The sequence below is a fragment of the Zootermopsis nevadensis genome, unplaced genomic scaffold (genome assembly GCF_977971745.1).
Source record: "Zootermopsis nevadensis isolate Lab colony 2312 unplaced genomic scaffold, Znev_1.0 Znev_ptg000007l, whole genome shotgun sequence".
NCBI classification, from domain to species: Eukaryota; Metazoa; Arthropoda; class Insecta; order Blattodea; family Termopsidae; genus Zootermopsis; species Zootermopsis nevadensis.
The window spans coordinates 7164423-7192288 of NW_028259139.1; the positions used below are offsets into that span (position 1 = coordinate 7164423).

The window sequence follows — 27866 nt, forward strand, 5'->3', positions numbered from 1 at the left end:
TTTCATATACGCGTATATTTTAAGATAATTATTTTTTTAAAAAATTACATATTTAAATAAACAAAATAAATTAATTCATATAAATAACTTAAATGAAAAATTTACTAATCTGCCTCAAGTGGTTTATGCACAACTCCACGTTGTTTTCACAACAAGGATGTTTTTTTTTCACGTGTGGCTTTAATAAGTTCGTTTTAAGTAGATGATTGTTGGCATTTCCCTGCGATATTATTATTGTTTTGATTTGAAATCCAGCTGCAGTATGGTGAGTCATCTAGAACAAGAAGAATTAATTACTTACTACTACTACTCAGGATTATAACAGAGCTTAAATGCCTCTACAATTATAAATATTTCAAAGGGTTCATACTACAAAGGAAAGGTGTAGTCCAATAGATTACTTTAAGTTTTCAAGTTGTGTTTTTTCATGTTAACCATGTTGTGCCGGCTAACACTTCGGATAAAAGTGTTATTTTCGTTATTTAGTGGTGCTCTGCACATTAAATCACAGCAAAACCGATCATACAAAACGTATTTTTCACGAGCTCTAGCTCGCCGCGAGTGTAAGCCTTAACTAGTTGGCTAACAACGCCTAATGACGCATTTTATCTGATCGATTGTGCTGTGTCCCACTGTGTTGAGAACCACTAAACCATAAAAGTGTGGTTTCATGAAGTCTTATCCTCTACAGCTAAGGCAGATTGTGCACTATACGTCATCTTTATGAGTATTAGTTTCCTACTTACCATTCCACGTACGTATGTTTATACAAATTCATGTAATTGGACGTAACATTTATAGAAAACTGCATCGTTAATAAAAACCAATTGTCTTGTCTGGTGGCCAGACGTTTATGTGTGGATTGAATTTCCTAGGCCTCAGCCTCTGTTTCTCAGTACTGGCACGGCTGATTACCCGAAAAGACTTTCATTTTGTCGTTCACCTTGAAAGATTGAAATATTTACCTAAAATCAGTCACCCAAACTGAGGCATACCGTTACATTCCTACGTCACAACGTAAAAGACAATTATGAATCGGTTTGAGTTGGTGAAATTGGCAATTGTTGGAAATGCACTTCTATAATTTCGGGAAGTCACTGATAATTGTAGTGAAAATTCAGACGAGACTGAAATTAAAATTTAAACGTACTGATTAGTCAGTTTCAGGCACCAATCTGCTTATGAGTCTTACCTGAGAACTATATTTCGGCCATCAACATGGCCTATTCAGTGAGATTCCTAATCCTTCACTGCATTTCGTCTACAGAGCTTCATTGTTTTCAAGGGCTGCATTCTTCTCAACACTGTCCATAACAAAGCGAGTTAGTCTGTTGAGACGATCGTCTGAATTATTTCCCGTGTCTGTAAGAGATTTGTTTTTGTGTGACTGACAATCGTGGTGTCTTAACAATGAACCAAAAAGTCTGGAAAATAATTTAATATTATATATTTAATGTACTTTCTATTATATCTTTAACAAACGTGTTACCATTGTTTTCATACCATAAATAGATGCTGTTGACGAACAACAGCTACATTCCCTATTCACGTTCTGCTATTATTCTTGTGTACAACACTTTTGAATTTTTGTTTCGCTCTTTTCTGATATATAATGCTACAGCAAACCAGTTTACACTGCCTGGCTAAACCTGTTCAGTCCCGAACACCAACTTTTACTCAGACGTATCTAGAAACAATTGAATTATGTACTTCGCTCACCTTCCTTGGACAGAAGAACTTTACTGTCCCCTCCAGTTGAACCTCCAGAGTCTAGTTTGGGCAGGAAAAGCAGGACACAAATTACTGCTATAAACTTCACGATCATCTTAAAGATGAGCACTTTTAGAATGATCTTACATAAAATCGCGAAATCCAATCCTCTGAAACTATTGTCAGGGGCAGCATACGGCGCTCCGTAGGTGTGAGGCAAGGGGTGTCCATATGGCAATAGTCCTGAGGGACCAGTGGGTGCTGACGGACCCGAAGGAGGGCCATAGAAAGGATGAATATGAGGACCAGGAGAACTATAAGAAGGAAACGGTGCACCGTACTTTTGACTCGGGGAGTTGCCGTGAAAGTCTGCATAAGTATCGATGTAAGTGTCCCATCTTTCTCGGGTTCTCGCCTTCTCCTCTTCTGCCGCAGAACAAGACAGACGCCTCAACAGCAAAGTTAGCCAAAATATAACCGCGTGTTTCATAATTGACATCTCGCTTTATTCCCTTTTTTTTTCTGAAAAAAATAAAAGATAATTCTGATAATATTGAGCATTTCTTCAAAAAAACGTTCTCTCTGCCCGCAAGTAAAACGCTGATATTAATCAAATTTCGATGTTGAATCGTGGCGTTTTCGGAAATTTTTTTTGTATTTTTTTGTTCCTGGAGCCTTTTATTGTTTGTTCTGAATATGTTTAACTGACTTTACACATGTAACTGTGCTCTCGTTAAATAACGCTATCGACAATTATATTTGTGTTTTAAGGTTGTGAGTGTTACTATAATGCCCTATATCGCTTCTGATTAATTTTTAATATGATCATGATAATAAATGAGACCCTGCAAAAATAGAAATCGAAATGAAAGCACAGAGTCTAGTTCCTCACAACATTGGATACAAACAATACTTAATCACATGCATCCATGGCGGTGACTAATTCTTGAGAATATGATAACTGCTAAGAAAAAACTTCTTACGTGCCATGGATTAACCATTAAGCCTCTTGTATTTTCAAGAACCGGTCACAGGAATATATTCAGAGTCACCTATATTCTATCCACGCCTTTACTCACTGTGTTCCATTGTTATTATTTATTATTATCATTATTTTTGTTTTAGTGTCTTAGCTTTCTTATTTTGCTGGGTAAAGAAACATGAGCACACTAACCCAGGCCTCATATTATTTAAATTATGCATTTCGAGTTGTACATTGTTTTACTTCGGTTGAAGAAGCTCGGAAAGAAGGTCTTGAACTTGAAAGCAAAAGGAAAATTCCCAGAGGAAAACGAGATCAAGATAGGAAGGAACCACAAGTTAGGAAATACGTCAAAAGGAAGGAACACAGGCAAATGGTAATCAGGCGACACTCAATTGGAAACGTCACTGATAATGTCGCCATTATTATTGTCGTTATCAAACTAAACTGTATCATATCATAAACACTGTTTGTCTTTGTGTTCCAACTGAACCAATTACGTAATTTTTTCCATTTTTATTACAAACAATAATGGAGTGTCTAGTCATTCTGTCAGGCGTGCCAATGCACCGAGTATCACAAGCCACTTTATATTATCAATAGAATTCCTTTGTATAACGCTAGTCAACATATGTTTCCTTCTTATATAATTTATTATTTATTTACTTGTATTTATTATGTATTTTAAGTTCTTGCCTGCAACAGAGAACAGATGTTGGAAAGGACTATAATAAATTAAGGCGAATTATGATTATATTTATTATTGTTGTGTTCCTCTCTCGTGCTGTAATTAGCCTCCTGGCTGTTGATGCAGTACACTATCAATAAAGAATTGAATTATTATTATTATTATATTAAACAGTGTTATAATCGATAGGATATGCTAAAATAAACTTGTCTACTTATGTGAATAGCACTGCTTATACGCTGTGGAAATTGCTCTCGAATAACAGAAAAAATTCAAATTGTGTCATCTCAATTACAGTATAAATACGTATGTGTGCCATGAATGTAAATGCTTTATGCACTTAGTTTTAAAATGTATGTAATTAGTTCTTCGAATCTTCCCCCCTGCCCCCCAATACGATCAGGTCCACGTTCCGTTATGTGTGTGTGTGTGAAGGTATTTCAGTACATACGTGAACAAACTGTAAATAGAATGTGATGATTCGTCAAGTTTGCATAACGGATATAGATTAAATGTAGGATGGATATCCGAAGGGAGGAAACCACTTGGAAGACCTAGACTTAGATAAAGGATAATATTAAAATGGATATCAGAAATAGAATAATTTTTCGTCGCTTTCGACGTCTACAAATGAACTTATGAAAGTCGATGGCGTTATCAGGAACCATGACGCATAGTTTTGACCCCGTGTCTTGGGTTTGGAACCTCTATCCATGTAGAGATATTAATAATAAATCATTCCTTACTCAAAGCATTCGGTTTAAATACAAATTTTCTTCTCATTTTTATACTTCATTCTTCTCAAATGAGCAAAACTTTAACGTGTATGTACAAAAACAAATGTCAGCTATAGCAAAGAAAAACAAACAAATAATTGACTGACCTTCTTTTGCTGTCTCCAGGCATTCAGTTGACTGTACTGCATTGTGACAACACAGTATACCCATTCAATAAACAATTAAGTCACATTTGACTATCATTCATGCACTGCCACACTTTTATTTTGACCGATCACATTCCTTACGAAGCCACAGTACAACTAACTGGCACGTTCCTTTAATTAAAATATATTATATTTGTACTGTTACAGCAAACTTGCCTACATCGAATTACGACTATACAATGTACAACCGTGAATTAGTTTTACCGTAGTTTTCCTCTGCCTCTACATTGGATTGCTGTAGTTTGTATCAACTACAATTGGTTCTCCCACATCCATTTTACGATAAAATTCTGACCCGTTAAGTCAGCTCCGTCAAGTAAACAAATAAATTTGATTGCCTTATATAATTCCATGTTAACAGTCTAACCTCCAAATAAATCGCCACAGCAACGAATACCAGTCACGCCGATAATAGATATCTGCACTAGACTTACTCTTTAACACAGAATGGCTGCTCTGCTATTTATTACGGAAAGTTAGGTCATATCACGATTCTCAGCAGTAGAAGACGAAACTTCCATCATCACCAATTAACTTTATAATTGCAGTTACTTATCCTATAATTTAATATGCAGGCTTACGTATTTTAACGATGGTAACAATCGATTCAGATTCGTCGATGTGAAACGAGTCATATCTCGATTAAGTACGTAGTAATGAAAATATAGAAGAAATATAAAAATAACTGTTTTTTTTTAATTTTTGTCCGAGTGCAAAATTCGAAGTTGAATAAAAACTTTAATTCAATCTGTATCATCGCCTACAGCAGAAATAAACGTAAATTAACACTTCGAACACACGAACTCCAGCACGTACAACCATTCACAAGCAAAGCATTGGTTCCACTACATTTAAAGTCATAATCGATCAACAGAACCGGAAATTCGCTTTATATCGATAATCTACTTCACCCACAGATAACAATGGAACAACCTGCCCTCTATCACTCAAACATGCCCATATGGACTGTCGCTGGCTTATGTTATCGACAACAACGAAAATATTATCTATGCCATCAACTGATGAATCTATCGAGTTAAAGCCTGCATAACTCCATTTTATGCGGCTAGGCACAAGAAACGTCTCCAATCTTTCGTCTACAACTACTTACCAGCTCTTCCTTCTCTTCGTGTTCTAATTAACTAGCTGAACCACCGTCTTCTAGGTCGTCCCATGGATCTCTTTCCATAAATTTGTAATTTTAATGCGCTTCTAGGTACAAACCCTGCATATGTGGCCACCAAAGAACACACGTAATTAACGAATTTTTAAAATGTTAAACTTTCTGTATCTAGAAAAAGAGTTTTTTTTTAAAAAATTTTGAGCAAGCCACTTATAAATGTTATGTTAAAATAATGGCTTCTATTATGTTCTTCCTTAAATGTTTAACCAGAAGTCTTACAATATTACTTAATTTGGGGGGAGGAGGTAATATTGACTTCAAGATGCCAGGGTTAATGCGTGAAACTATACCACCACTTCCCCATACTCCTTCATGGTATGGTCTTCAATAAAATTAATGCATATTATAAAAAATAAAGATGAAATAAATGTGTCCCTGTACTTAACCATAACGCCAAAATAGTATAAATTTTAGTAAAGGTTAACCTCGACAGGCCATGGTTCTGACTACAAGTAATTAAATAACTAAATATCCCAATATCTTCCTGTTCATATCGTTATATCCAACTTACGTCCACAAAGCACTTACGATGTTTCGTCAAATTCTGCAGTGATGAGCGATATCACATCCTTATAGCAGCAAGACGTAACAACAGGTAAATTGAACAGAGATACGATATACATCAGGGACACAATACACGCGGTCACTGTGCCAAAATTACGTGCCCATTGTCTTCTGACCAATGGTCACATGACAGTCTTACTGTCGATCCATTGGTCAACAGCTCCAATGACCGTGGAATATTAAAATCTAGTAGGAGTCTCGCTGCATCAGAAAATATTTTGAGCTTAAAGACGATGTTAACAGCATTCTTTTGCCATATTCCCTGCTCAAAATAATCCATCAGTTATGCCGAAAATGTTTCTACCATCTAACAACTGAAAGGCTTTTAAGAATTGTTACTCCATTCGTACATTATTACTGTTTCTTAATTATTTTAGTTTATTGATACAAATTGCAAAAAACTTTGTGTTCAGCATGGAATAAAACCATGACAGTTAAAATTTCTATTCCATGTGTAATGTTAGTAACGAGCTTAAAATTATATTGTTACGTCACGTCTTCTGACGCTGACGTAGTCCACTATTTTGTAATGCCATCAGGTGCTAACCACTACCGTTGCCAAGAGCGGTAAATAATATCAGTACAGTTACTCTGCTTGATAGGCCAAGCCAGAAACAAAAACGTATCAGTAACAATATGTGTTAATTTAAATGAAATTTGGCGTTTGGGGAATCTACACTAAATGTTGCAGGACTAACAAATTTGATCGTGTTTTTTTTCAGTATGACTCCTAGTTTACAATAAACCAAAATCAAGCTTTACCAACTTTCTCAAAAAAGGTTTATCGTGGAAAAAATTAGCACATTATAATGAACTGCACATTTAATTCAGAATTTTTCGATAAAATGTACATTTAACTAAATACAATTGGAATAGTTTATAGCCATGCATACATGAAACTCCTTCGAGAGTTTCAGTAATACAACTGCAAATCTTCAATCCTAACCGAAGTCAGCAGAATTATTTAAATTAATTAAAATATTAGGTCTGTATCATAAAATTGGTTCCTCTCTCTCTACACACACATATATATATATATATATTACTTATAAAACGAATCTAATACAATGGAAGTATTTTCTTGCTAAATTTGTTAGCATAGAGTTGTTTCAAGTTAAAATTTTCCACTCACGTACTACAGACAGATGGCTGAGAGCAAGTACACGTAGACGGGATCAGAATATACTTAAAATCATGGGGTCAGCTGCTCTTCCGTAAAGCGGCTAAAATTAAATTCACCAGATGACATGTGATGTGCATAAATTTCTACTCTGAATATTTAAGTCATGTTCCCATTATTCTTGCTTTATAACAGGACCAGCTTAAACTTTCTGCCCTTCCTGTTCACATAACAGGACAGAACTATGGAATTTGCATACTGTAAACTAAAAACAAACAACATAATCATCATCAAGCTTTAATCGTTTGAAACCGAAGTTTGTCTAAATAATATTTAAGAATTCATTCTGAAAAACAACAACTTTCAATTACCAAGATCAGTTATTGTACGAAGAATCAGAAACGACATCCAGAAAAATTACATTTGTTTTTCTCAGCTTGCGTCAATTAATAAATACCAACACTACAAATGTTACTACAGTTATCGGTATATTTAAGGTGTGATAAAGTTTAAATTGTTGGCCGCAATACAAAAGGGTAGAAAACTGGTGCAGGTGCTAATTGCAGCATTGGTATTGGTGCTGTATAAGTGATTACTGGAGCTGGAACAGCGAAAACGTCTTCACACCGACCACTGAACAGGGCTTCCAGACCTGAGTACACAATACACGGGCGCATTAGTCTGTGGTTGCTTATTACCAGCAAGAGTGGATATAAGAGGATGCAGTGATGTCTATTCACTGCTGAATGAATTTCCGACGTTTCGTAAATTAGTAAACAGATCGAAGTACAAGCTAAGTCACAGTCGATTTACAGAGTCGTACGACATGAAAATCCGAGGTCTCCAGAGTAATTGGTAGCTGTCCACCTTCCAGGGTTTACTCAGTAACTCTCTTCAGAAACTCATTCCATACTGACATTGTATTCAGCAGCCGTGAGTAGTTTCGAGTCTAAAAGAACGGATGATTACAAACTCAGATTGAATATGGGTTTTCTTACCTGGTTTCTCGCATTGGGAGCATCGTAATTTGCATTCGTTCTGGTAAGTTTGACGGTCGTTTCCACATAATGGTTTAAATTCATCGGAACACGCACAACCTACTTTGCAGTGGACTGAGCCTAACTGAGCACGAGTCAATGCAACCAGGGCCACTGGAATTAAATAGACGTCAGAGGCAGGGCAAACGTATGGACAAAATACGAACATTTAAACCTTTACTATTTCTTTTATCTTTACAAAAAAAAAAAAACAAAAAAACTTGCACACTGTAAAGACTGAAGTAATTCAGAATAAGAACAAGCATTGAAATCAATCGCTTTTTTTACATTTACTTCAAAACCACTTATTTAAAAAAATACAACGAACCATTCTTCCATTTCAATTCGCACAAAAATATCTAGATAAACAGATTCACTAAGACGTAGAAATGTGGTTGGAATGCGTCACAAAACCCCTTCCTTTGTTTGTATTTCGTTATAAAATAATCTCTCCAGACTTCTAACATCGCATGAACTTACCAACACACACAATGCAAAGCTTGTTCATTCTTGATGTCCCATTCGATCCGCAACCTCACAGAATAAAAGACAAAATACTATAAACACGTAACGGTCAGTAAGTTTTTATACAAAGCTGCAACTGATAATGTCTACGATTATATCAGTTTCAAAAGTCGAAAAACTATTATGCCAGTCCTCATTAGTTTTATCATCAAAAAGTTTCGATCATTTGTCCATTAACTTAATGTATAAGTTAATACCATCAAGATTTTGTAACACGAAGTTTGTCTGCTCTAAACGCAAGACTTTAAATTCCTAATGGACTTCTGATCATTAGGCAGGCTTGTTATGTTTGTTTGCTGTGCTCCACCTTAAGTCCAAATTCACTGATAGGTACACACAATTTTTATCACGTAAAATTGTTAGGAATGGCTCCACATTTAAAAGCAGCAATGTCTAGGATATATATTTTCAACTGCGGTCAAAAGTATCTAAATGAATAACATAAAAAGTAAACAAAAATAATATACAAAGTTTCGTAAGTGGTTTACGAAATAGCACAGAAGAATCAGTTTCAAAATCTCCTTCCGCCTTTTAACATAACTGCATCAGTCTGAAGATGGAGGCAGCAAGGACGTAGGAAACGGTGGTGAAAACCCAAAAGGCCATAATCGATGTCACATGTTTATTTTTTCGTTTACACATTTTTGTCTCTTGTGCTTAAAAGACAATTAAAACACAAGAAAAATAAATATTTAAAGTTGGGTAAATGCAGAATCATGGAATAACAGCTGACAAACTGCGAAGTATTTTATTACTATCTGAATCAGTCATTTACGTAACTTGTAATGTCTATATAATACAATTTCTTTTTACAAGATTAAAGCTTGGTTTAAAAACCCCAACACAAAAATTGGAATGACCCATCTATCCTGTTGAGACCTAAATGTTTACACTCATGCACATAAAATACACCAAGTGTATACAATGATTTAAAATGATCGCTAAGGAATGTTTCTCATGAAAATTAATTCTCAAAATTAATCGATTGTAAAATATCGATGTCGCTACTTAAGTGAAGCTTCCACTGCGCCATACTGCGTTGTCAACATACGTGACTACTCTTGTAGAACTTCTGCAGTGATAACCAACTGCACCAGCTCTATCATCACATCAACACTTACTATAATTCACTAACACTAATCTCAGCTCTGTAAACTAGTGTAATTATAATACGTTTTAAATAGGATAAAATTCGAGAAAGACTGTCACACAAAATGATGAACACTAAGTTACGTATGTTTAATATGCGTACAGTGTCTCACAGAAGCAAACTCCATCTTGCGGGTGGATTTACGCTAGACAATTGACATAATTAGTGCATTACAGAATTGTTTAGAAAATAACAAGTACAAACAGAACCCAGGAAGTGGGCTCGCACGCAAAATAATTTAACTTTCCGAACAGTTATAATTAAAGTCATCCACGGTCCACAAATCTTCACAGGACCAATCAAACATATTGATCCCACGTTATCGCCGAGATCTCCAGATCAAAAAACAAAAAAACACGATCTATTACTTTTCCAAAATAGCTCAGTACTAAAAGTAGATCAACTTCCCAAATGGGAATTACCAATTATTGAACACAATATATTTTTAATGACTGTATCGAGGAACGCGTGTTTTTGGCGGTAATAAACAGACGCCTTTTACCCGCACACTTATATACACATTAGTTATAACGCAGAATCAAATAAGTTATTTGTGATACTTCACGTGTTTATAAATAAATCTATACAACATAACACAAATTCAATGATATTTCTCAACTTTGGGGGGCATGACATACGAAACAAAGGGTTCACTGGATGGATACATATGGATGGAATAGGTTAATCTACGGGTTTTCAGATGCTGCGCGCGCGCAAGTGACACGAAACGTATTATGACCCCTCTATTAAAAATCATACGAAATTCAAGTTTAAAGTCAGTGTACAAACAAAGATAAAATTGTAGATTAATTTCTTGAAAAAGCTTCTCATCAAAGTTAATTCTCAGAATCAGAATGCTAACCAGTTTTCCTTATTTGAAAACGTGACTTACCCATAACTCGCGACGATGTATACTTCTGAAAAAGAATTCTTTCACATTTATGACGAGGAGTCAGAATTACAGATTTGACTTCTCTCCAAACACTTAAATACGAAAGGTCGTTGCAGTTAAGAAACAAAGGAAACACACGTGTCACAGTTGTTTTTTTATACCACTTTGTTCGACGTCTCACAACAAACACGAAGATGATAGGATATAAATATATATTGATGCGAAATTATTTCTAAATAACCCAGGGTTTAAATTTCACGAATATCACTATATTCACGTAATATAAGAGTCCACGCACAAACACGTAGTCTAGTACAACTTGACTACGTTTCACGTTACGCTACGGAAGCAACAGCTCTGATATCCAATAGAATTCTAGCCCTAATTCTTCTACATAAAAAGAAATAACACAAACACTTCTTACAAATACAAATACACTGCTATAAATAAGGACATAAAAATAGCTCAAATGTCACACAAGAAGAAAGACGACACCACTTTATTAAAAACATTTTTTTTCAAGAATATTTAGGCAGATTGATACTAACAATTAAAGCTATCTGATATCTCCTGTCACGTAACTTGCAAGCAGTAATCTTTATTGTCAGCAACCCATTCTTCTGTGCGGAACAAACAAAAGTCTACAGAAACAGAAGAGATTTCAAATCCAGCGTAGCAATTATCAACGAAATACACAATTAACACTCTTTCCGACATTAATCTCTTTTAAAAGTCACGGAATAGAGATCTACTATGTAACGACCTCGTAAAGTCATAAAACAGACACCTACTGCACCCGTATGTAAATCGGTAAAAACTGCTAAAAATAAGATGTTTTGTTTAGACGCATTAAACTGACATTCATGTCCCCCAGAATATATTTCACTGTAGGTGTCAAAAACAAATTCCTGTTATTTATATCGACTCCTGGGACTCTTAGCTTGTTCCATTGGCACGGCCAATAGATTCAGATTTGCACTTTTTTTTCAAGTCACACCCATCACGATATTAATACTACGTTCCTTTTTAATCTTTTCTCACACTCAAGAACACATTCACGCTTGTAATCAATTTGATTACCCGGATAATGCTTAATCACTAACAAACACGTCACTTAATTCCCACTTACATCAAAGTGGCATACTGTACAAGATACATGAATAAATATACAAATAAATAATATATGCACATTTCAGGTATAAACATTTGCAAAGAGTTGTTTACTTTCGTTGCTGTCGTAACTGGTACTTTTTTTTTAAAAAAAAATACACGAATAACTTACAGGCAAGCAGTCAAATCTCGAGGCTCTGTGAAATGTAAACGGGAAACTAAAAAAGGTAAAACCAATATTAAAATATTTTCTCTGCGTGACTGGCGAAACTGCCGAGGCACGGTCAAGCTGTTGGTCAAGGTTCGACGGTCACATACTCCGAGCGCGGTTCAACTGTAGTCTGTATCAAGTAAGCAAGATTGCTTCACTTCGGGTTTGAACCAGACGTCTCAAGGAATGAAAAGGGCAGACACCACTTAATGGTACCTGCACCTCGTTGTGGTGGTGGGGCTTGACCCCAAGAGCTACTGGTAGGGCCTCCCTAGGGAGAGAGGTCAGACTAAGACAGGTACCCTGGTCCTCCAGGTTGGGGGTTGGTCGCAAGGCTAATAACCTTGCACCATAATAAGGAAGATGTTTCGAAACCTCGGTCAAAGCCTCGGACAGACGGACCTAACAGAGGACCGAATTTAAGAGGAGAATTGAGGAGGCCATGGGCAGAAGAAGAAGAAGAAGGAGTAGGAGGAGGAGAAGGCGAAGGAGAAATCCATCAGCAATTGGCTGTCAAGTAGACCGAGATGTTTAAAAGCAGCTGAACCAGGGTTGTTGATGCAGACAGGTCAGGACACCTAACCACGTCCACTAACAAACAAAATACAGAGTACACACGAGGAATGATTCCCAAAAAACTGTAGGGTGACTAATGTGGAAACATGCAAGGCTCGGCATTAATGCGACCATCTTTATGCCACACTCACTCGAAACAGATGGACAACTGAACCACTCACAGTGTGCCACAGTCCGACTTTGAGAAAAAGTATGATCACGCCTCAGTAGTGCTGCCAATCATACAACAAAAATATTCCAGTATTGCTCGTACTCTCTGAATTTCGCTCACGTTTGTAGATGACAAATCTAATGTACTGCAATACAATATCTTGCGATATTTTGAATAGCTTAACATTTTGTTGTGATTCCCGGTTAGCAAGAAATTAAAGTAGGTAACATCACGAAACTGATCACGATTGCAAAAAAAATTGTGGATCAAAAGACGACGAAAGTCGACCAAGGAACTTTCAACGTAACGTGAGAGTCACTAAGTTAATATAAGAATGAGCAAGTGTTATCATCCTGATCAGACCAGCAAACATTACAAAAGAAAATTCTGTAGAAGTCTGTAAGAAGCCCAAATCACCGTCGTTATCGTAAGACATAAAAGTCTATTAAAAGTACCAGATCACGATACTATTTATTTAGAGATTTTTTTAATCACAGAAGTAACAAAAAACTCGCAACAAAAGCTGATGGTACTTAATTCTTGGGCAACGTAATCAAATGCCTGAACACGATTAAAGTGGTGTTCGCCGATAGTTCATCTGAAATCGAAAAAACTAATTTATCAATTTCAAACTCTACGAAGGTGTGAAGTGTTCTGATAATATCTGCCGTAAATATTTAAACTACTTTACTCTTAAGTTACTTTTCAGTACAAGACGATAACTTGAAACACTTTCAACTAACAAATTAAAAACAAACTTAGCGTCATTTCACGAAGCAGCACTTATTTCAAAGACGCCCCTCTTCAAAAATTTTACCATTAATATACATAATATATACAGTATAAGATTGCCATAGTGCGGTACACTGATTGAAACTCTACCGATTGTTTGTACTGCATGTCGGCGACATAGCTGGCAAAGTCCGCTATGTGATGGGTGAGAATGGCTTTATAATTATACCATCGGCTGACAGCGCGAGCAAAACGAAAGTTGCAAGTTCCATTAAATACTAAAAATAAATAATGTTTCGAAGAGGTAACTGCAATTTAAGAAATTTCATCTTTCATCCGTACATTCCATAAATGTTGGTATGTGCGATTTCACGTGACGCGGTCCGCTGTCTACTACGTTACACGCTTCTATCACTTACCGACCACCAGCTACGAAGAGTCTAACTTCAGCCGAGTGCTAACAGTTAATTCAAATAAGAGTCTAGAATCATTCATAAGAGCAGTTAACGGCAAATTACCTATATTATAAGAGGTGCGAAAACGCTGTCCCTGTAAATGCACGCTCTCAGAGTGAGGGCTATAATAAGAAGTTTGTGAATAATTTTTAGAATTTATTGATGATTATAAAATTCCGATATCTTGTGCAATATATATCAATAACTGCTAAGGTGAATATTCTAGCCTAGCCTTTAATTTGCGCACTTTTCTTCAGATTTTCCACTTTTAATGTGAACCACACACCATTTTTTTATTTCATAAATTCTCATTATATTGAGGTTCCACTATATGCTGATCTTTTTTCACTCGCTACGATAACAGTTACTTGACGAGCTATTCATTATGAAAGAAATCTGAAATATACCTACTCATGTAAGCGGGATTCATTTTAGTGTCATTTGCTGCCTGCGCTTGGTCCGAGTCATATCACGACAGCTTTCAGCCGAAGTTAGACTGTCACTCGACAGTAGTCAGAAAGTAACGAGCATTAAAATTATTGCAAAAGACGTGAAGTAAAATATGGCACATTAAAAAGTAAAGTTTGTCCTGCTACGTGCCATACAGGCACTTGGGGGGGGGGAGTGGAGGTATAGCTCCTACTATTCCTTGACCTCTGCACTAGATGGGGGTCAGCATCACGCCCCGGCCGGCTTTACCCCCGGGAAAGGACCCCGGTACCCATTGTATAGGCTGGGTGGGCCCCAGAGCCGGTCTGGACGCAGAGGTAGAGGAAAGATCCTCTGCTCCCATCGGGGATTGAACCCCAGTCGCCAAGCACGTAGTCAGTCACTATACTGACTGAGCTATCCCGGCTCATCCTGAGTGGTGTACTCAAGTAATTAATTAATAATGACATGAGATTCTGATGTCAGACATTAATTTATATTTAGACAAAGATAAAAATAATTTAAAAGTCAATTATATCAAGAAATTGACCCCAAAATAATTCCATAATTGCAGTCAAACCTCACGATGTGATTGCTGGGCACCATACAGAAGTCGGTGTGGTTAACACGGAGTCTGGGCACAATTCGAAAATACGTGCGCAAATGTTTCCACGTTCTTTGCGCACAGAATAACATTACTCAAACGGGCTTAAAATAATTCCAGCAATATAATTATATTAGGTGTCGGTGTTTTTCGCTTTAAGAATGAAGAATTTAAGCACGGTGCATCTTGCGTGATGAATATGGGGCATGGAGGTTTTGATTAGCTTCTGTAAGCGAGGTTATTATAGGAAGAATACTATTTTAATATTGGCAGTTTGCAAATATGCAGACCCTTAACATTTTTGGAATATCATCATTAAAATGTAATGGAGGTTAGAAATTATTACCATCCAGCGACGTGTAAAAGTAAATTTTGAAAATGACAACGTACGATAACACGCTATTTCCACACCACTGGGAGAAAAGTAAGGCGATGACAAATACACGACAAAAATAGAACTGAAATGTGCATGATTTTGTCTTCGATCACAACAATTTATGCAACTTACAGCTGTAATTTAAAAAAGTAACCTAAAATCAGACTGAGTAACTTTTTTGCAAGTAATTTACAAAAGATAAAAAAAAGCATCTGTGCTCCTGTGAGACCCGATAATTAAACGTCCGTATTGTACAATAACTACAATAAATCTGAAAGCCTGACCTTCAGCCTGTTGTTCAGTGTCAAATTTTGCTTTAATTCTTATGAATCTATTATCATTATTTGTCCCGCGCCGTAGCCACGCGGTCTGAGTCATCGTGCTTCGGACCAGCGATACGGAATGCGCGCTGGTTCGAGTCTCGGGGGAGAAGAAATTTTCTCATGAGCTTTTGACCAGTGTATTGGACCGGTGCCAACTCAGCATCGTGAGGAAATTGGGGAGTTACAATGGGTAGCATAATCCGGTCATGAAATGGGGGTCCGTCATGCTGACCACACGTCACCCTATATCTGGTCGGATAATCGTTCACCTCTGCTTAGGCATGTGAACGTGAGGCCAGCAGTCAAGCTAGTCTGCTTTGGCTCTCTGGAGCTGTTACGCCACAGATTTAATTTTTAATATATACACACCTTACTTTTCCCACGTGTTAAAAAATTTCTGAAATCAGTAGTTATAGTACAAATTTTAAATGAAAAAAAAATGATCAGAGTCTACATTTGCCTGCCAGTACTTATTCTACCTATGTTTCACCCGCCCACTTGGGTTTCCGTAGTACTGATCCAGCCATGACATCACTTACGCAGACTGTCCTTGCTGCTGGCTAGCGAAGTACTAGCGCTGCTCTGGCTGTGCTGTTCTCCACCACTGCCACTGCCACTACCACCCTCGCCATTAAGAGTGCTAGAGCCACCTCCACCACTACCTCGCATCGCTCGTCGCATGACCGCCAGCTCCTCCACCAAGGTAGGTGTGGGGGGAGCACTTCGTCCCTTTAACTTGCTCAGTACCTTGTCCAGACGATGCGAGAACAGATCTACGTCCGACTTACGCATTCCAAGGGCAGCTGCTGCTGTGAGGTATGGTACGGGGTAGCTACTGTTATGAGCACCCCAGCCTAAATGACAAACACGAACTCATTACGATAAAGAATAAATTAATTAAATCTAAAAACTGACGATAAGTATATTTTCTACCTTCAAATTTATATCCTGCTACTTCTTTAAGGTCTGCTCCAGTAACCACTCGTGTTCCAGAGACACAACGCAGAAAGAGCATTGAGCCAAGCATGGTCACCGTTTTGCTGTCAGAACCAGCTAGAGAAGAAAGTGTCATGCCTGCATAGAAAAATGTGTTTATATTAACAACGGAATATACTACTAAATGCAAGCAGACATGTTTTGAGAATATCTTTTAAAAAATATATGAGATATTCGTAAGCCCGTCTTCATGATACTTTTAAAGCATACCAACTCTTATATGGATGGAAACATGAGAGGCAAATTAAAATAGTAGAATATAGTTCCAGTTTTGTACTAGTCTAATTTCTAACTTACTTTCCTTTTTCTCATGGTACTTGTGGGTTATCGGGACACATCGCTTTAAAAATAGGTTAGGTTAGGTAAGGTTAATGTGTGTGGATAAATGATATATACTTGAAAGTTATTATATTTTATTTCAATAAATGACAAACTATTATATATTAGGATATGCATGAGATGTTAATTGTTGTTACAATCTGTCTCCGGAGGCCAAAATTCGCATATAGATTTTAGAATCGTTATAAAAATATCGCTATCACTTGTACGCCGCCACACGAACTCAGCTAAATATGAATCCAGATGATGTCGGGCCATGCCTCTCTGTTTTGTGTCCCGATAACCCACAAGTACCAAACATACTTATGAGATCGCCATGCTACCTGTCCATAAAGGTACCCATTTACTGACTCTGTGCCTCCTCCTACTTTAGGAGAAGAAATTTCATACTTCAGGATTTAACTGTGACAAGTTTACTCCCTCTACATTTTAGCCAATGAGAAATGTCCCATCACATGTCATCTGAACTTCCTCTTCAGTAAAGTACAGCAATTTCCAGAAGCCTCTGTTATGATACAGAAACAAATTTTGTTCTTCCACACAGGTAAACCATTTCTCTCGGACGGTTCACACGTCGCAAACTGCTCATACTGCTATTTGACACGATGCTGATAACTTACCTACAAACAATGTAAAAGGAGCAATATTTCTATGCCTTCTGTTGTACGAACGGTAATCTGGTAACACGGAAGTGTGATTAGGGCTAATTCCAGATAATGGCGTTGTTACACCATGGTAAAGCGGCCCATCCATGTATGAGTCTGGCTTGTGAGTCTGGTCCACCGAGCCAAACTCGTTTGTGGGTGGGGTGTCACAAGTTGAGTCTGCTACGCATGTGTGGTGAAATATATCTGAGCCCGGCTCACGAGTCAAGCTCGCCAAGCCAGACTCGCAAGTCAGACTCGTATGCTAATAGGCTGCTTAAGAGGAGAGATGACTGCCATCAGATATGCATGTGTCAAATTATCTCCTGTGGCTGGCAGCCGAATGTGAAATGACCGTGTCACAATGGCGTATATAATGGCAGCACAGACCCCTTCATGGGCAGCTAACTCTCTGTCTTACAGTGCACATCACAGCAAATACATTTGAAGAAGTCTACAGTTTGTTTTATTGTGTACTGTGTCGCCTGGCTAGAAAATGGAAGCTGAAAATGCTTCTGTGGATCTTCTTTGTGTTTAATTTAAAAGGTGTCAACACTCATTATGACAATGAAAAAAGTGCTCAGTCCTAAATATCAAGTGATACCCTTGTGAACATGTTCTGGCTGTTATGCTCACAGCGGGAATATTCTCCTGGCTGAGAGCGTAACAATGACGGTAGAACTGGGCATACACGGAAATACAATATATGCAGAGCATGTCCTGAGATGCAAGATATTAGATGTAATGACTTTCTGCGGAGGATTGAAAGCTTTGCTTTGTTAGGGTAGTACAATGTCATCGTTGCAAAAATGCAAGAAGAAATTATAGAAAACAAAGAGATGAGAAATGTTTGCAAATTCTTAGAAATACCTGGAACTGGGAAATGTCAGAAAGATTAAAATGAGGCATAATAATTGTTATTAAAATACTCATTACCCAATGATATTGGATTGTTCTTAGTTTCTAGAAGTCTTTCCCCATGTTTAAGGGCAACTTTGGTGAGTTCCTCTTTGAGGTAGATGTACATCTCTTTCCGTTGAGTGATGAGATTCTTGTATCCGTTCACTCCAAGCGAGAGAAGTGTTATAAAAACATCCATAGCCGGGCTGGACGAAGCTCGACCTACATGAAAGAAACTATTCATAATTTTTTTTATATTTTAAATAGCTGTCACACCACAATATTTAAAGATTCCATGTTAAATGACTTGTGCTGTTTCACCTCAGATATCTGCAGGGTCAACTTGTTGGAAATGTTAAACGTAAGAAGTATTAAGATGGAGTGAGCTTCGATGGTATGGCTTTTTATGATCCCCAATATATAGAAATATTTTACAGAATTACTTGTTTATTAGACCCTGACTACTGAGGGGACAGCATAGTCTCAAAAATACAGGGCATTGACTGTATGTAAATATATAAAATAATTCAATATATGTAAATCAAAGAATAAACATTCATACAATAAAGTTCTCATACAGACAATACCAACAATTTCTTCAATTAAAATACCATTCACATGGAAAACCAAAAGAAATATTACAATAACAGACTACATACTTAAGATAAAAAACTGGAAAATATAATAAAAGACATGAGTATATCTGGTGGACATGCCGTGGATTTTGATAATTATAACAACGCAACACATTTTACATGATTTGATAATATGCATGAAATAAAGATGCTTTTTACTAAATGAGGTACGCCGATCATAGAAATTACCGTTTCTTTAGAATTTTATAAAATTTAAACACCAAAGCTTAGACAGGAACACATTTAATGCAAACAACATTTTTGAAGGAGCAGAAAAGTTTACAAAGAAATCTTAATTTACTTAAATTAACAATGGATTAAACTGAATGTGATGCAGTGGTTAGCATTTCTGCTTCATACTCAGGTACCAGAGATTTCATTCTTGAGCTTGGAATTTTCTTCAGTTCACCTTGCTTACATCCTTCACTTCATTAAGCATCAAAATTAGTTTAAGTTTTTCTTTAATTTAAATTTATTTCTTACCTCATTCTTAAGGATAAAATTTGGATCAACAGAAATAAAAATAAATTAAATATACCTGGATACATCCTAGATATTCGTTCCACAAGACCTTTGTCAAACCCAGCAATAACTGCACCTCCCACAGGTACTAGAAAGTTCTTATCTGTGCTCTGTACAAAGGCATCTACTCTTCCTTTCCTGAAAATAGAACATACTTTTTGAACTTATATCAGCATCATACAGACGAATCAACGGATTCCTGAAAAAATCCAAATATTTAAAACTAGTTGTCATTCCCAGAAATTGTTGAATTGCATATTTACACATTTATTTTTAAATGTGAATATAATACACACATACATTTTTGAATGACAATAAAAGTAAAAAAATTCCATAATTCCATACAATATTTAATGTGGGTGTTTACTAAATAAATTTATATCTCTCAAGTGATACTGTATAATGTAATAAACAGGAATCACAATAAAATCAGAACCTACTGGTGGACTTGCAGAGGATACTTATTACCAATTTAAATATACACACCAGCAAATCAGATTACACTGGAATTAACATCACAACCCAAGGATCGACAAATGACTGTTCTGTATGTACTCTGTTAGAGAATGCATTATATATAGCTTGCAAAAATCTTGTGTTACGCGGATAAATTAAAAAATAAATAAATCCGTGGCGTAACAGCCCTCTGAGAGCCAAAGCTGACTAGCTTGACTGCTGGCCTCACGTTCACATGCCTAAGCAGAGGTGAACGATCATCCAACCAGATAAAGGGTGACGTGTGGTCAGCACAACAAACCCCCATTTCATAACCAGATTACGCTACCCATTGTAGCTCCCCAATTTCCTCATGATGCTGGGTTGGCACCGGTCCCATACACTGCTCAAAAGCTCATGAGAAAATTTCTTTTCCCCCCGAGACTCGAATCAGCGCGCATTCCGTATCACCGGTCTGAAGCATGATGCCTCAGACCGCGCGGCTACGGCACGGGACACGCAGATAAAGTCCTTTGTAATAAAAACTCAACATCAAATATCAATTCAAATTTTAGGTGTTCTAAAGTTTGAATTAAGCTACTACATTTGCATTATACAAAACTGAAAAAAAAAAATCAGGAATCAAATTACCTGGCAGCCTCCTGAATAAGATGCATACAACGAGAACTCTGGAGTCCATACGCGTTGTTGATAACGTGAGGAATGTTGTACCTACTACAAAGAACTGCTACTTGCTCCACTGAATCACTAGCCCTGGGAGCAAAACAACTGGTGGTGGTAAGAACACAAGCAATGTTCTCAGCTCCCAGTGTTGCCATTTGATGTTCCATTGCTGTGAGGTCTGTCCGAAGCTCATCACCGCACATGACGGTTTCAATGATGATTGGCTGAAGACCTGTAAAGTTTACAAAAACATAACTCTAAAATGATAAGCAGCAGCCATCATTTAGAATTGTGTTACTATTTCAAAAATAAACTCTTCATTAAATTATTGCTCTAATTAGAATTATTCTTCTTCTTTTTCTGGTTTAACAATGTTTGTACATTTTCCGGTACCCTTTATGGGTCCCCAACTTTTTTCAGTTGCCTTGATCTATGGACATTCGGTAGGACTCCTTGGAGGAGGGATCGGCCTGTCGCAAGGCCTTTACCTGTACACAGGACAGGACAACACAACACAGAAAAACATCCATGGCTTGAGTGGGATTTGAACCCACGGTCCCTGCGACCAAGCGGCACAAGACCCATGCCTCAGACCGCGCGGCCACTGCGGAGCCCCTAATTAGAATTATAAATATATAAAATTTAAAATATTGTCACAGTTGGCAGGTTGGTTGATAACACACTCAGTTGCACGGGCGATTTAATATTGAATGACACATAATTGTAGTTGTATATGGTGGACTGGATAGAACTGCGTCGGTCGTGATTTATTGCAAAGTATTATTGCTGCATGTGCCTGTACGGATAAGAATACACATTTTTGGTAAGCTAATATTTACAAAGAAACTAAGTGTGTTCTCTGACACACTGTAACATTTTAAGCATTCCCAAATGACTTTCTGATGAATTTTCAAATGTAACATTCTAAAACAAGAGTTGGTAATCAATAAATGGATGTTAGCATGCCAACAACCATTAAACGATATCTATAGACATTGACTGACCTAAGTGGGACAAGAAATATGATCTATGGAACTAGACATGTACCAACCTGCAGTAATGATACATTTGAAACATGCTTTTTGGTCAATCCTAGACCACAAAACAAACTTTGCATCTGGTCGATCCTGTTTCAGCGTTAACATACAAAGCACCAGGCTCATTCCGGTAGCCATGGGAACAACGAAGCATCCTGCAGATGTCTTCACACCTATCAGGAAGCGTTAATTACATATCAAATACAAAGTGTGCTACTGTACATCTTTTGAAATTAGAAGGTGAATGTACAAATAACAAAAGCATAGTAAACCCTTGTCCGATGCACGCTCACCTAATTTGCAATTTTATTATAAATGCAAAAACAAATGTGAAAAATTATTTGCTGAAAGCAAAAAATTTGAATATACTGTTTACTAAACATGACTTAGTACTGTACATGCCATAATGAGCTTTAATCCATGACGTTCCTCAGCATCCTCTGTGAAACTGTGTTTGACTGGTTTGCTGTTTTGTAATTACCCTCAGACAGCAGAACAGTATCAAAACTATTTACCAAACTGCTCACAGTTTTGTTGTTTTTATTTTCATGTTTTCATCTTATATGCTGTACGGGTAGGGCCACCCATTTGTATTTAAAAAAAATGTACGCATGTACAGACTAATGGGAAACATTATGCAGTTGTGTTCACATATCCAAACTTAATCCATAAGGTATTAAGTTTGTCCAACACCTAATGTGCCAATTTTTTATTAAACTATTCCCTGCATTTGACAAGGGCTTATTGTAACAAGCTAAGAAAGCGAGTTCCATATTAGAAAAAACGATATCCTCCGCAGCCCATAATGCAATCTCACTATGCACTTTGTGCAAAGAACACATAATATGCACTCTGACTGATGGCTCTTACAGTTCTGTGTGAAGCAAATGGCTGATGCACAAATCTTTTTCAATATGTAATACTCAAGATCTTTAAATGGGGGATAAAATACAATAATATAATGACAATTTCTTCATTTGTTAAATTAACATTTCACTATATACAGCTGATCAGATAACGAACACTGCATAAAACTCCATACCCATGAAGCGAATGACATCAAGCACCAACGAGTTTGTGAGTTTGTTCATAAGACTAGAACCAGCTGCTTTTGGCTGTACCTCCCCCAGATCTCCTGACCGGCCAATTCCATGTCCGATCCTATAGTGACGTCTTGCAACCAGGGCTGTAATCATGAAATATAACAGCATGTAAATAAATACGGTCCCCACTTAATGGTACCTGCACCTTGTCGTGGTGGTGGGGCTTGAGTACCTTAGTGACCCCGGGAGCTATGCTGGCGGTAGCATAGCTACTGGTAGGGCCTCCCTAGCCAGATTGGTCGAGGAGGAGAGGTCAGACTAAGACAGGTACCCTGGTCCTCCAGGTTGGGGGTTGGTCGCAAGGCTAACAACCTTGCACCGTAAAAAGGAAGATGTTTTGAAACCTCAATCAAAGCCTCGGACAGACGGACCTAACAGAGGACCGAATGGAAGAGGAGAATTGAGGAGGCCATGGATGGAATACGGACCGGAGAGCCATAAAAGAAGAAGAATCATCATAAATCTATGTAACGTATCCACATACAATCAGATGAAGAGGTAAGAATGACTCAGAGGCCAGGTGAAAGAATCTTTCCTCGAGACACTGTAGTAGACAGTGGGGACTAAATATTTAACAGTAAAACGTACATATTGCTTACCGCATTATGAAAACAGTGCATATTCTTTGAAAACAAAATAATGTACGATAATTTAAAACGACCACAGGGAGTACACGTGCACAGAATTTAAAAATAGGTAAAGTAAAAACTTTATTCCTTACCAGATGCAATTCTTGCTTCTCTTTCGCCTATACCACAGTTTCCGGGGAAGTTATTGCTGTCCATTTGAGACAGATCAGCTAGAAACAGTTCAACTGTTGTGTCATCCCAGCCTTCCTCTGGCCATTTTCTCTGAAACGTGACAATCAGAGTCAAACTTATTAGCAGAAAAAGAACTGCTTTTCCATCCATCAGTAAAGACAGGACCTACAGATGTCACAGTATCAATACGTTGCACACATTATTTTAACAACAAGAGTAAGGAAATGAGGAATATGGGGAATCAGTAAATGCTCTGGAGTTACATTTGAGAAGTACACAATCTGAATTCTGGCCATCCACTGCGACCTCCTGTGCTTTATCTCGGTCTCTGCACACCAAAATCATGCCTTTCCAAACCTTACTTAAGCACGTGAGATTTAAAGTACACACGGCGGTAAGTATAAAGACAACTGTACAAAACAGTCATCTTCTTACCAGCACACAATTCATGACCATCTTCCAATCTCATTTCATGCTACATGTTAGGATATGAACTGTAGACACTTTTTAATATATTTTAATTGCATGTATTGTGACTGATCACAAAAGGTTAAGGAAGTAAGATACAAACTGCAAAATCATCATGGAGAAAATCATACAATTTAATGTAGAATACAAGTGCTGGATGAACAATTAATACTTCCTTTATCAATTTACAAACCATTAGCTCCCACGGTATCAATACCATAAATATGCACAAAAAATAAAAAAATAAAGAATATGTAATACCACATATATTTTAATGAATCTAAATTAAATGCAACTTTTACTGATACAAAATATAGGCAGGACTTCAAGATAGTCAAATACATCCACTTCATCTTGAGCTGTATATTCAATTGAAATAAATTTCCACACAGTTCAAAATTTTATAACTTAATTAACGTAACTTAAAATTAAGCTAATCTGAAAGACATGTTCCAAAACACATATAAGAGTATAACTTAAAATGGTTACTGCATTATAAATTAACAAAAACAAAAGAAACATAGCTGTTTAGAGATAATTCTACTGATGAATGTTGCAGTATGACATCAGAAACTCATATTTTATCATTTTATTCAGTAAACATAGCGACAGCAGACCTATAAAAACAAGATAAAGATATCACTATAGAAATTAATCTTTTATGGAAGTATAAACAGTGTTCAATAAATAACATTAGAGAATATATTATACTTGTATTTATTACTTCAATACATCTGTCAGCCAGCAACTGTGACACTCACAGGAACACAAGGAAAATGTCTTCTGCATCCCAAAATACACATCAAAACAATCCACACATCCTTTAAGTCTTAAACTTCTATCTATGTGGAATGTGCCATGTTTTCACTCTTATTGATCCACCATATAACACAGAACTTGGACTTACAAAGTATGTGGCAATGGCATAGTAAAACTAATCTTTATGACCTGTCCAGTGTCATAGTTCTTCATCACAACATTTCAGAAATTGGTTCCATTTTATCAGATTACAGAATAATAAGAGAAAACCTACTTTGCTGAATTTTAACGGCTAATGCTTTGTATTAGATTCATCGATACTGTGACAGAACCTTAAAAAAATCATAACATGATCCTTTCACATCCTTACCTACATACCATTCAACAGTATAAATCCTACAGCTGAAATAGTATAAGTGAGTAGGCATTAATCAATTGGCAAGACCGTTACATTTCTGTAAATGTACTTAAAAATCCACAAGCACTCTGCTTGTGCCAGAAGATTCTGTTTGCACCCACTAAGCTCAGGAATTTCTAAAATGAGACCCAAGCCAAGCCAGGAATGTTCATAACACCCATACCAAGTATAACCCAACTGGACATCAAAGGTACATAATATGGTTTTCAGTTTGTACTGTTTGATTCTTTTACAACACAGTTCATAAATGGTGCTCTTTATTTTCTTACACAGAAAATTGTGAAGCAAAAAAAAAATCACCTGATCAATACAACCAAAACAACAAATACAAACACCACACTTCAACTGTCTGCATTAAAAACTCATATCACATATGCTACGCAGACTGTTAGATCAACTGCTCATGTTAGAAAAACCACAACACAATTTAAACAATATTGCACTATTTCACAGGAAAACTAAACATCCAGAACGTATCCAATAAACAAAAATTGTGTGTAAGACATCATCTTGTTACAAAGGATACATCTTTATGTTTCATACCAACAAACCCACCTGTTCTATAAGCTGTCGTATAAGACTCTCTCGAGTTTTCTTTGCTGCTGCTGCCTGCTGCAGGTAGGTTGCTGGGATAAGTCGCTCAGCTAAAGTAAAACTGTGGCTGTTCATTTTACAATGTCGACCTAGACAGCAAGCAGCTGCTCAATCACTGAACTGTCAACATTTCTGAAATTAAATTTGCAACTTGGAGCTCTTAACACGTCAATCGGTTAAATCCTAAAAAACTATATTACAAGGCAGAACTTTATACATAAAGTTGCCTAAGTGTATATGTTTATATAAACCTGTACATAAGACGAATAAATTTGTTTATTACAACAGTAAAATTCACAATAATCCTTACCGGTAATCTCTCGCAATTCACCTTGCTGTTTCATCTTATTGCTTTAAAACACCCGCAAATCCATCAGAAAAAACTGTTAGTATAAGGATTAGATACTATGATTATGATAAATTATCTCTCTTTTCTAAGCCAGGCCACGAAATGTCAGGCACTTACCATTCATTCCACGATCCCACTACAATCGTAACACACGAAAAACCCGTATATACGCTCTCTGCTTCTTCAGATGTTTCCTTCAGAAGTTCAAAAGTCCATGTCCAGATGTCGATCGTCATAAGTACGTTCATTTCGACCGCACGATTTAAAAGGGCTAACCATTTGCATGAAATATTTCCATTTATTCCGTGACTAATTCTGCTGTCTTACTAATGGAGATAAACACAAGAGATATATGCAAATTTATTATGGCATACAAAAATGTTTTGCAAAACATATTTTGCTGTAATGAAAAGAACATGCACACAGTAGCCATGAAAAAACATCTTGTTTTGAGCATTGTTGAAACAAACAAGCACGTCATTATTACATTTCCATAGAAACAAGAGTGTTGCATTAAGCATTTATATGAAAACTATGTTACGGTTAACTTCTTCATGATGAGAACTGTTATATTTATATCGACTGCGCTTCTTGCATTTCTGATACAAAATGTGGAATCAAGAGCTATCAGGGCTGCTTATCGCAATCCAGAAGAAAACAGGTAAGTTCAGTAATTTTAAACCATTGGAGTATTATTGTGCAATTAAGCATTTTACACATAACCACAACATGAATAATTGTAAATAGAATGTAAATTTATGGAGCACATACAAAGCCATTATAATTTATCTGTATTCTTTATTAAACCACTTCTTAAACTGTAAATTTAATGAGCAAAATATAAGACTAAGATTATGGTAGGCACAGTAACAATTTGTTCAGTCTGTGATTCTGCTGCATTTTATCATAGAAAGAGATTTATAGACCTTAAAACAACCACCTTTCATACAATTTCATTAACCCCAATTCGGTACAAAAATGTGTGGTTATTTCATAAATCATCTGAATATTATGCTTGCTTGATGTCAGAAGTGTATTCAGATTTTATATTTTAAAATTGTCTTCAGCACAAATTTGATCATAGTCTATTTTCATTACCAAGAGGATTAACGGATTTTGTGCATATAGTTATTGAACTGCCAGATCAAAATATTGCTGTTCTTTGATCTTCAAATGCATTTGTGCCACAAACAATAAGCATATATGTTCTTTTAAATACAAGTATTAATATTCAGATAGGTATGTACCATGTAAATTATTACATTTCTCAACACTACCATTAAATATAATTTACTTCCCACTTAAATCAGCTGCAGGCAGTTTGTGTTCTAACATTAAAAACAAAGCAAGATAAGAAATATGACAATACTGGATGGAATATATTTAAAACAAATACATCAAAAGTGATTAAGAAAACCAAATCACAGTTGGTAACATGATGAGTTCTGTTCTTCTAAGCAT

General features: G+C 36.6%; 4 protein-coding genes across 15 annotated transcripts in view; 1 reads left to right on the top strand and 3 right to left on the bottom strand.

Annotated features, from left to right (window-relative positions):
- Window positions 1–10919, bottom strand: LOC110828200 (uncharacterized). 9 transcript variants are annotated; one of them, XM_087344170.1, is made up of 5 exons: window positions 10795–10919; window positions 1858–2232; window positions 1720–1770; window positions 1193–1362; window positions 1–274 (listed from the first exon to the last, which is right to left on the bottom strand). In XM_087344170.1, exons 2-4 carry the CDS (start codon window positions 2207–2209, stop codon window positions 1262–1264), a joined length of 504 nt encoding a protein of 167 aa, XP_087200296.1. In that variant the 5' UTR covers window positions 2210–2232; window positions 10795–10919; the 3' UTR covers window positions 1–274; window positions 1193–1261. The 9 variants fall into 9 exon arrangements, with proteins under 9 accessions (XP_087200296.1, XP_087200291.1, XP_087200289.1 ...); XM_087344165.1 differs by lacking the exon at window positions 10795–10919 and adding exons at window positions 3389–3510; window positions 4905–5405 and having other exon boundaries at window positions 1720–2232; XM_087344163.1 differs by lacking the exon at window positions 10795–10919 and adding exons at window positions 3389–3510; window positions 4264–4898 and having other exon boundaries at window positions 1720–2232.
- On the bottom strand, window positions 5435–8968 carry LOC147874595 (turripeptide Pal9.2-like). The gene is made up of 4 exons (XM_087344171.1): window positions 8708–8968; window positions 8189–8341; window positions 6018–7842; window positions 5435–5548 (listed from the first exon to the last, which is right to left on the bottom strand). Exons 1-3 carry the CDS (start codon window positions 8733–8735, stop codon window positions 7700–7702), a joined length of 324 nt encoding a protein of 107 aa, XP_087200297.1. The 5' UTR covers window positions 8736–8968; the 3' UTR covers window positions 5435–5548; window positions 6018–7699.
- SecS (Sec synthetase) overlaps window positions 9361–27866 on the bottom strand; it is a 25213-nt gene continuing 6707 nt past the window's right edge. Inside the window, exons 3-13 of one of the 2 annotated variants that reach the window (XM_022060710.2) lie at window positions 26523–26731; window positions 26018–26188; window positions 23778–23907; window positions 22996–23139; window positions 21968–22126; window positions 20884–21148; window positions 19814–19935; window positions 18677–18862; window positions 16695–16835; window positions 16301–16615; window positions 9361–13440 (exon numbers count right to left, since the gene is read on the bottom strand). In XM_022060710.2, coding sequence (XP_021916402.1) covers window positions 13376–13440; window positions 16301–16615; window positions 16695–16835; window positions 18677–18862; window positions 19814–19935; window positions 20884–21148; window positions 21968–22126; window positions 22996–23139; window positions 23778–23907; window positions 26018–26131 — 1641 coding nt within the window. In that variant the 5' untranslated portion in view covers window positions 26132–26188; window positions 26523–26731 and the 3' untranslated portion in view covers window positions 9361–13375. Of the gene's footprint in view, window positions 16616–16694; window positions 16836–18676; window positions 18863–19813; window positions 19936–20883; window positions 21149–21967; window positions 22127–22995; window positions 23140–23777; window positions 23908–26017; window positions 26189–26522; window positions 26732–27866 lie in introns of both variants that reach the window. The other variant, XM_087344153.1, reaches the window with a different exon arrangement.
- The window catches only part of LOC110828212 (uncharacterized), a 5504-nt gene continuing 4363 nt past the window's right edge, over window positions 26726–27866 (top strand). For all 3 annotated transcript variants that reach the window (XR_002542589.2, XR_002542590.2, XM_022060708.2), the window contains exon 1: window positions 26726–27066. Coding sequence is in view for 1 of the 3 variants with exons in the window: in XM_022060708.2 (XP_021916400.2) it covers window positions 26960–27066 (107 nt within the window). In the remaining 2 variants the exon portion in view is untranslated. The remainder of the gene's footprint in view (window positions 27067–27866) is intronic.

What these genes read in the sequence shown, in the direction of transcription:
- LOC110828200 (XM_087344162.1), bottom strand. Translation starts at nt 2,209, where the DNA reads ATGTCAATTATGAAACACGCGGTTATATTTTGGCTAACTTTGCTGTTG. An exon ending in AGTTCTTCTGTCCAAGGAAG is followed by an intron (nt 1,363 to 1,719) that starts GTGAGCGAAGTA and finishes AATCTCTTACAG; the next exon opens with ACACGGGAAATAATTCAGAC.
- LOC147874595 (XM_087344171.1), bottom strand. Translation starts at nt 8,735, where the DNA reads ATGAACAAGCTTTGCATTGTGTGTGTTG. An exon ending in GCTTTGCATTGTGTGTGTTG is followed by an intron (nt 8,342 to 8,707) that starts GTAAGTTCATGC and finishes ATTTAATTCCAG; the next exon opens with TGGCCCTGGTTGCATTGACT. An exon ending in CTCCCAATGCGAGAAACCAG is followed by an intron (nt 7,843 to 8,188) that starts GTAAGAAAACCC and finishes TTGTGTACTCAG; the next exon opens with GTCTGGAAGCCCTGTTCAGT.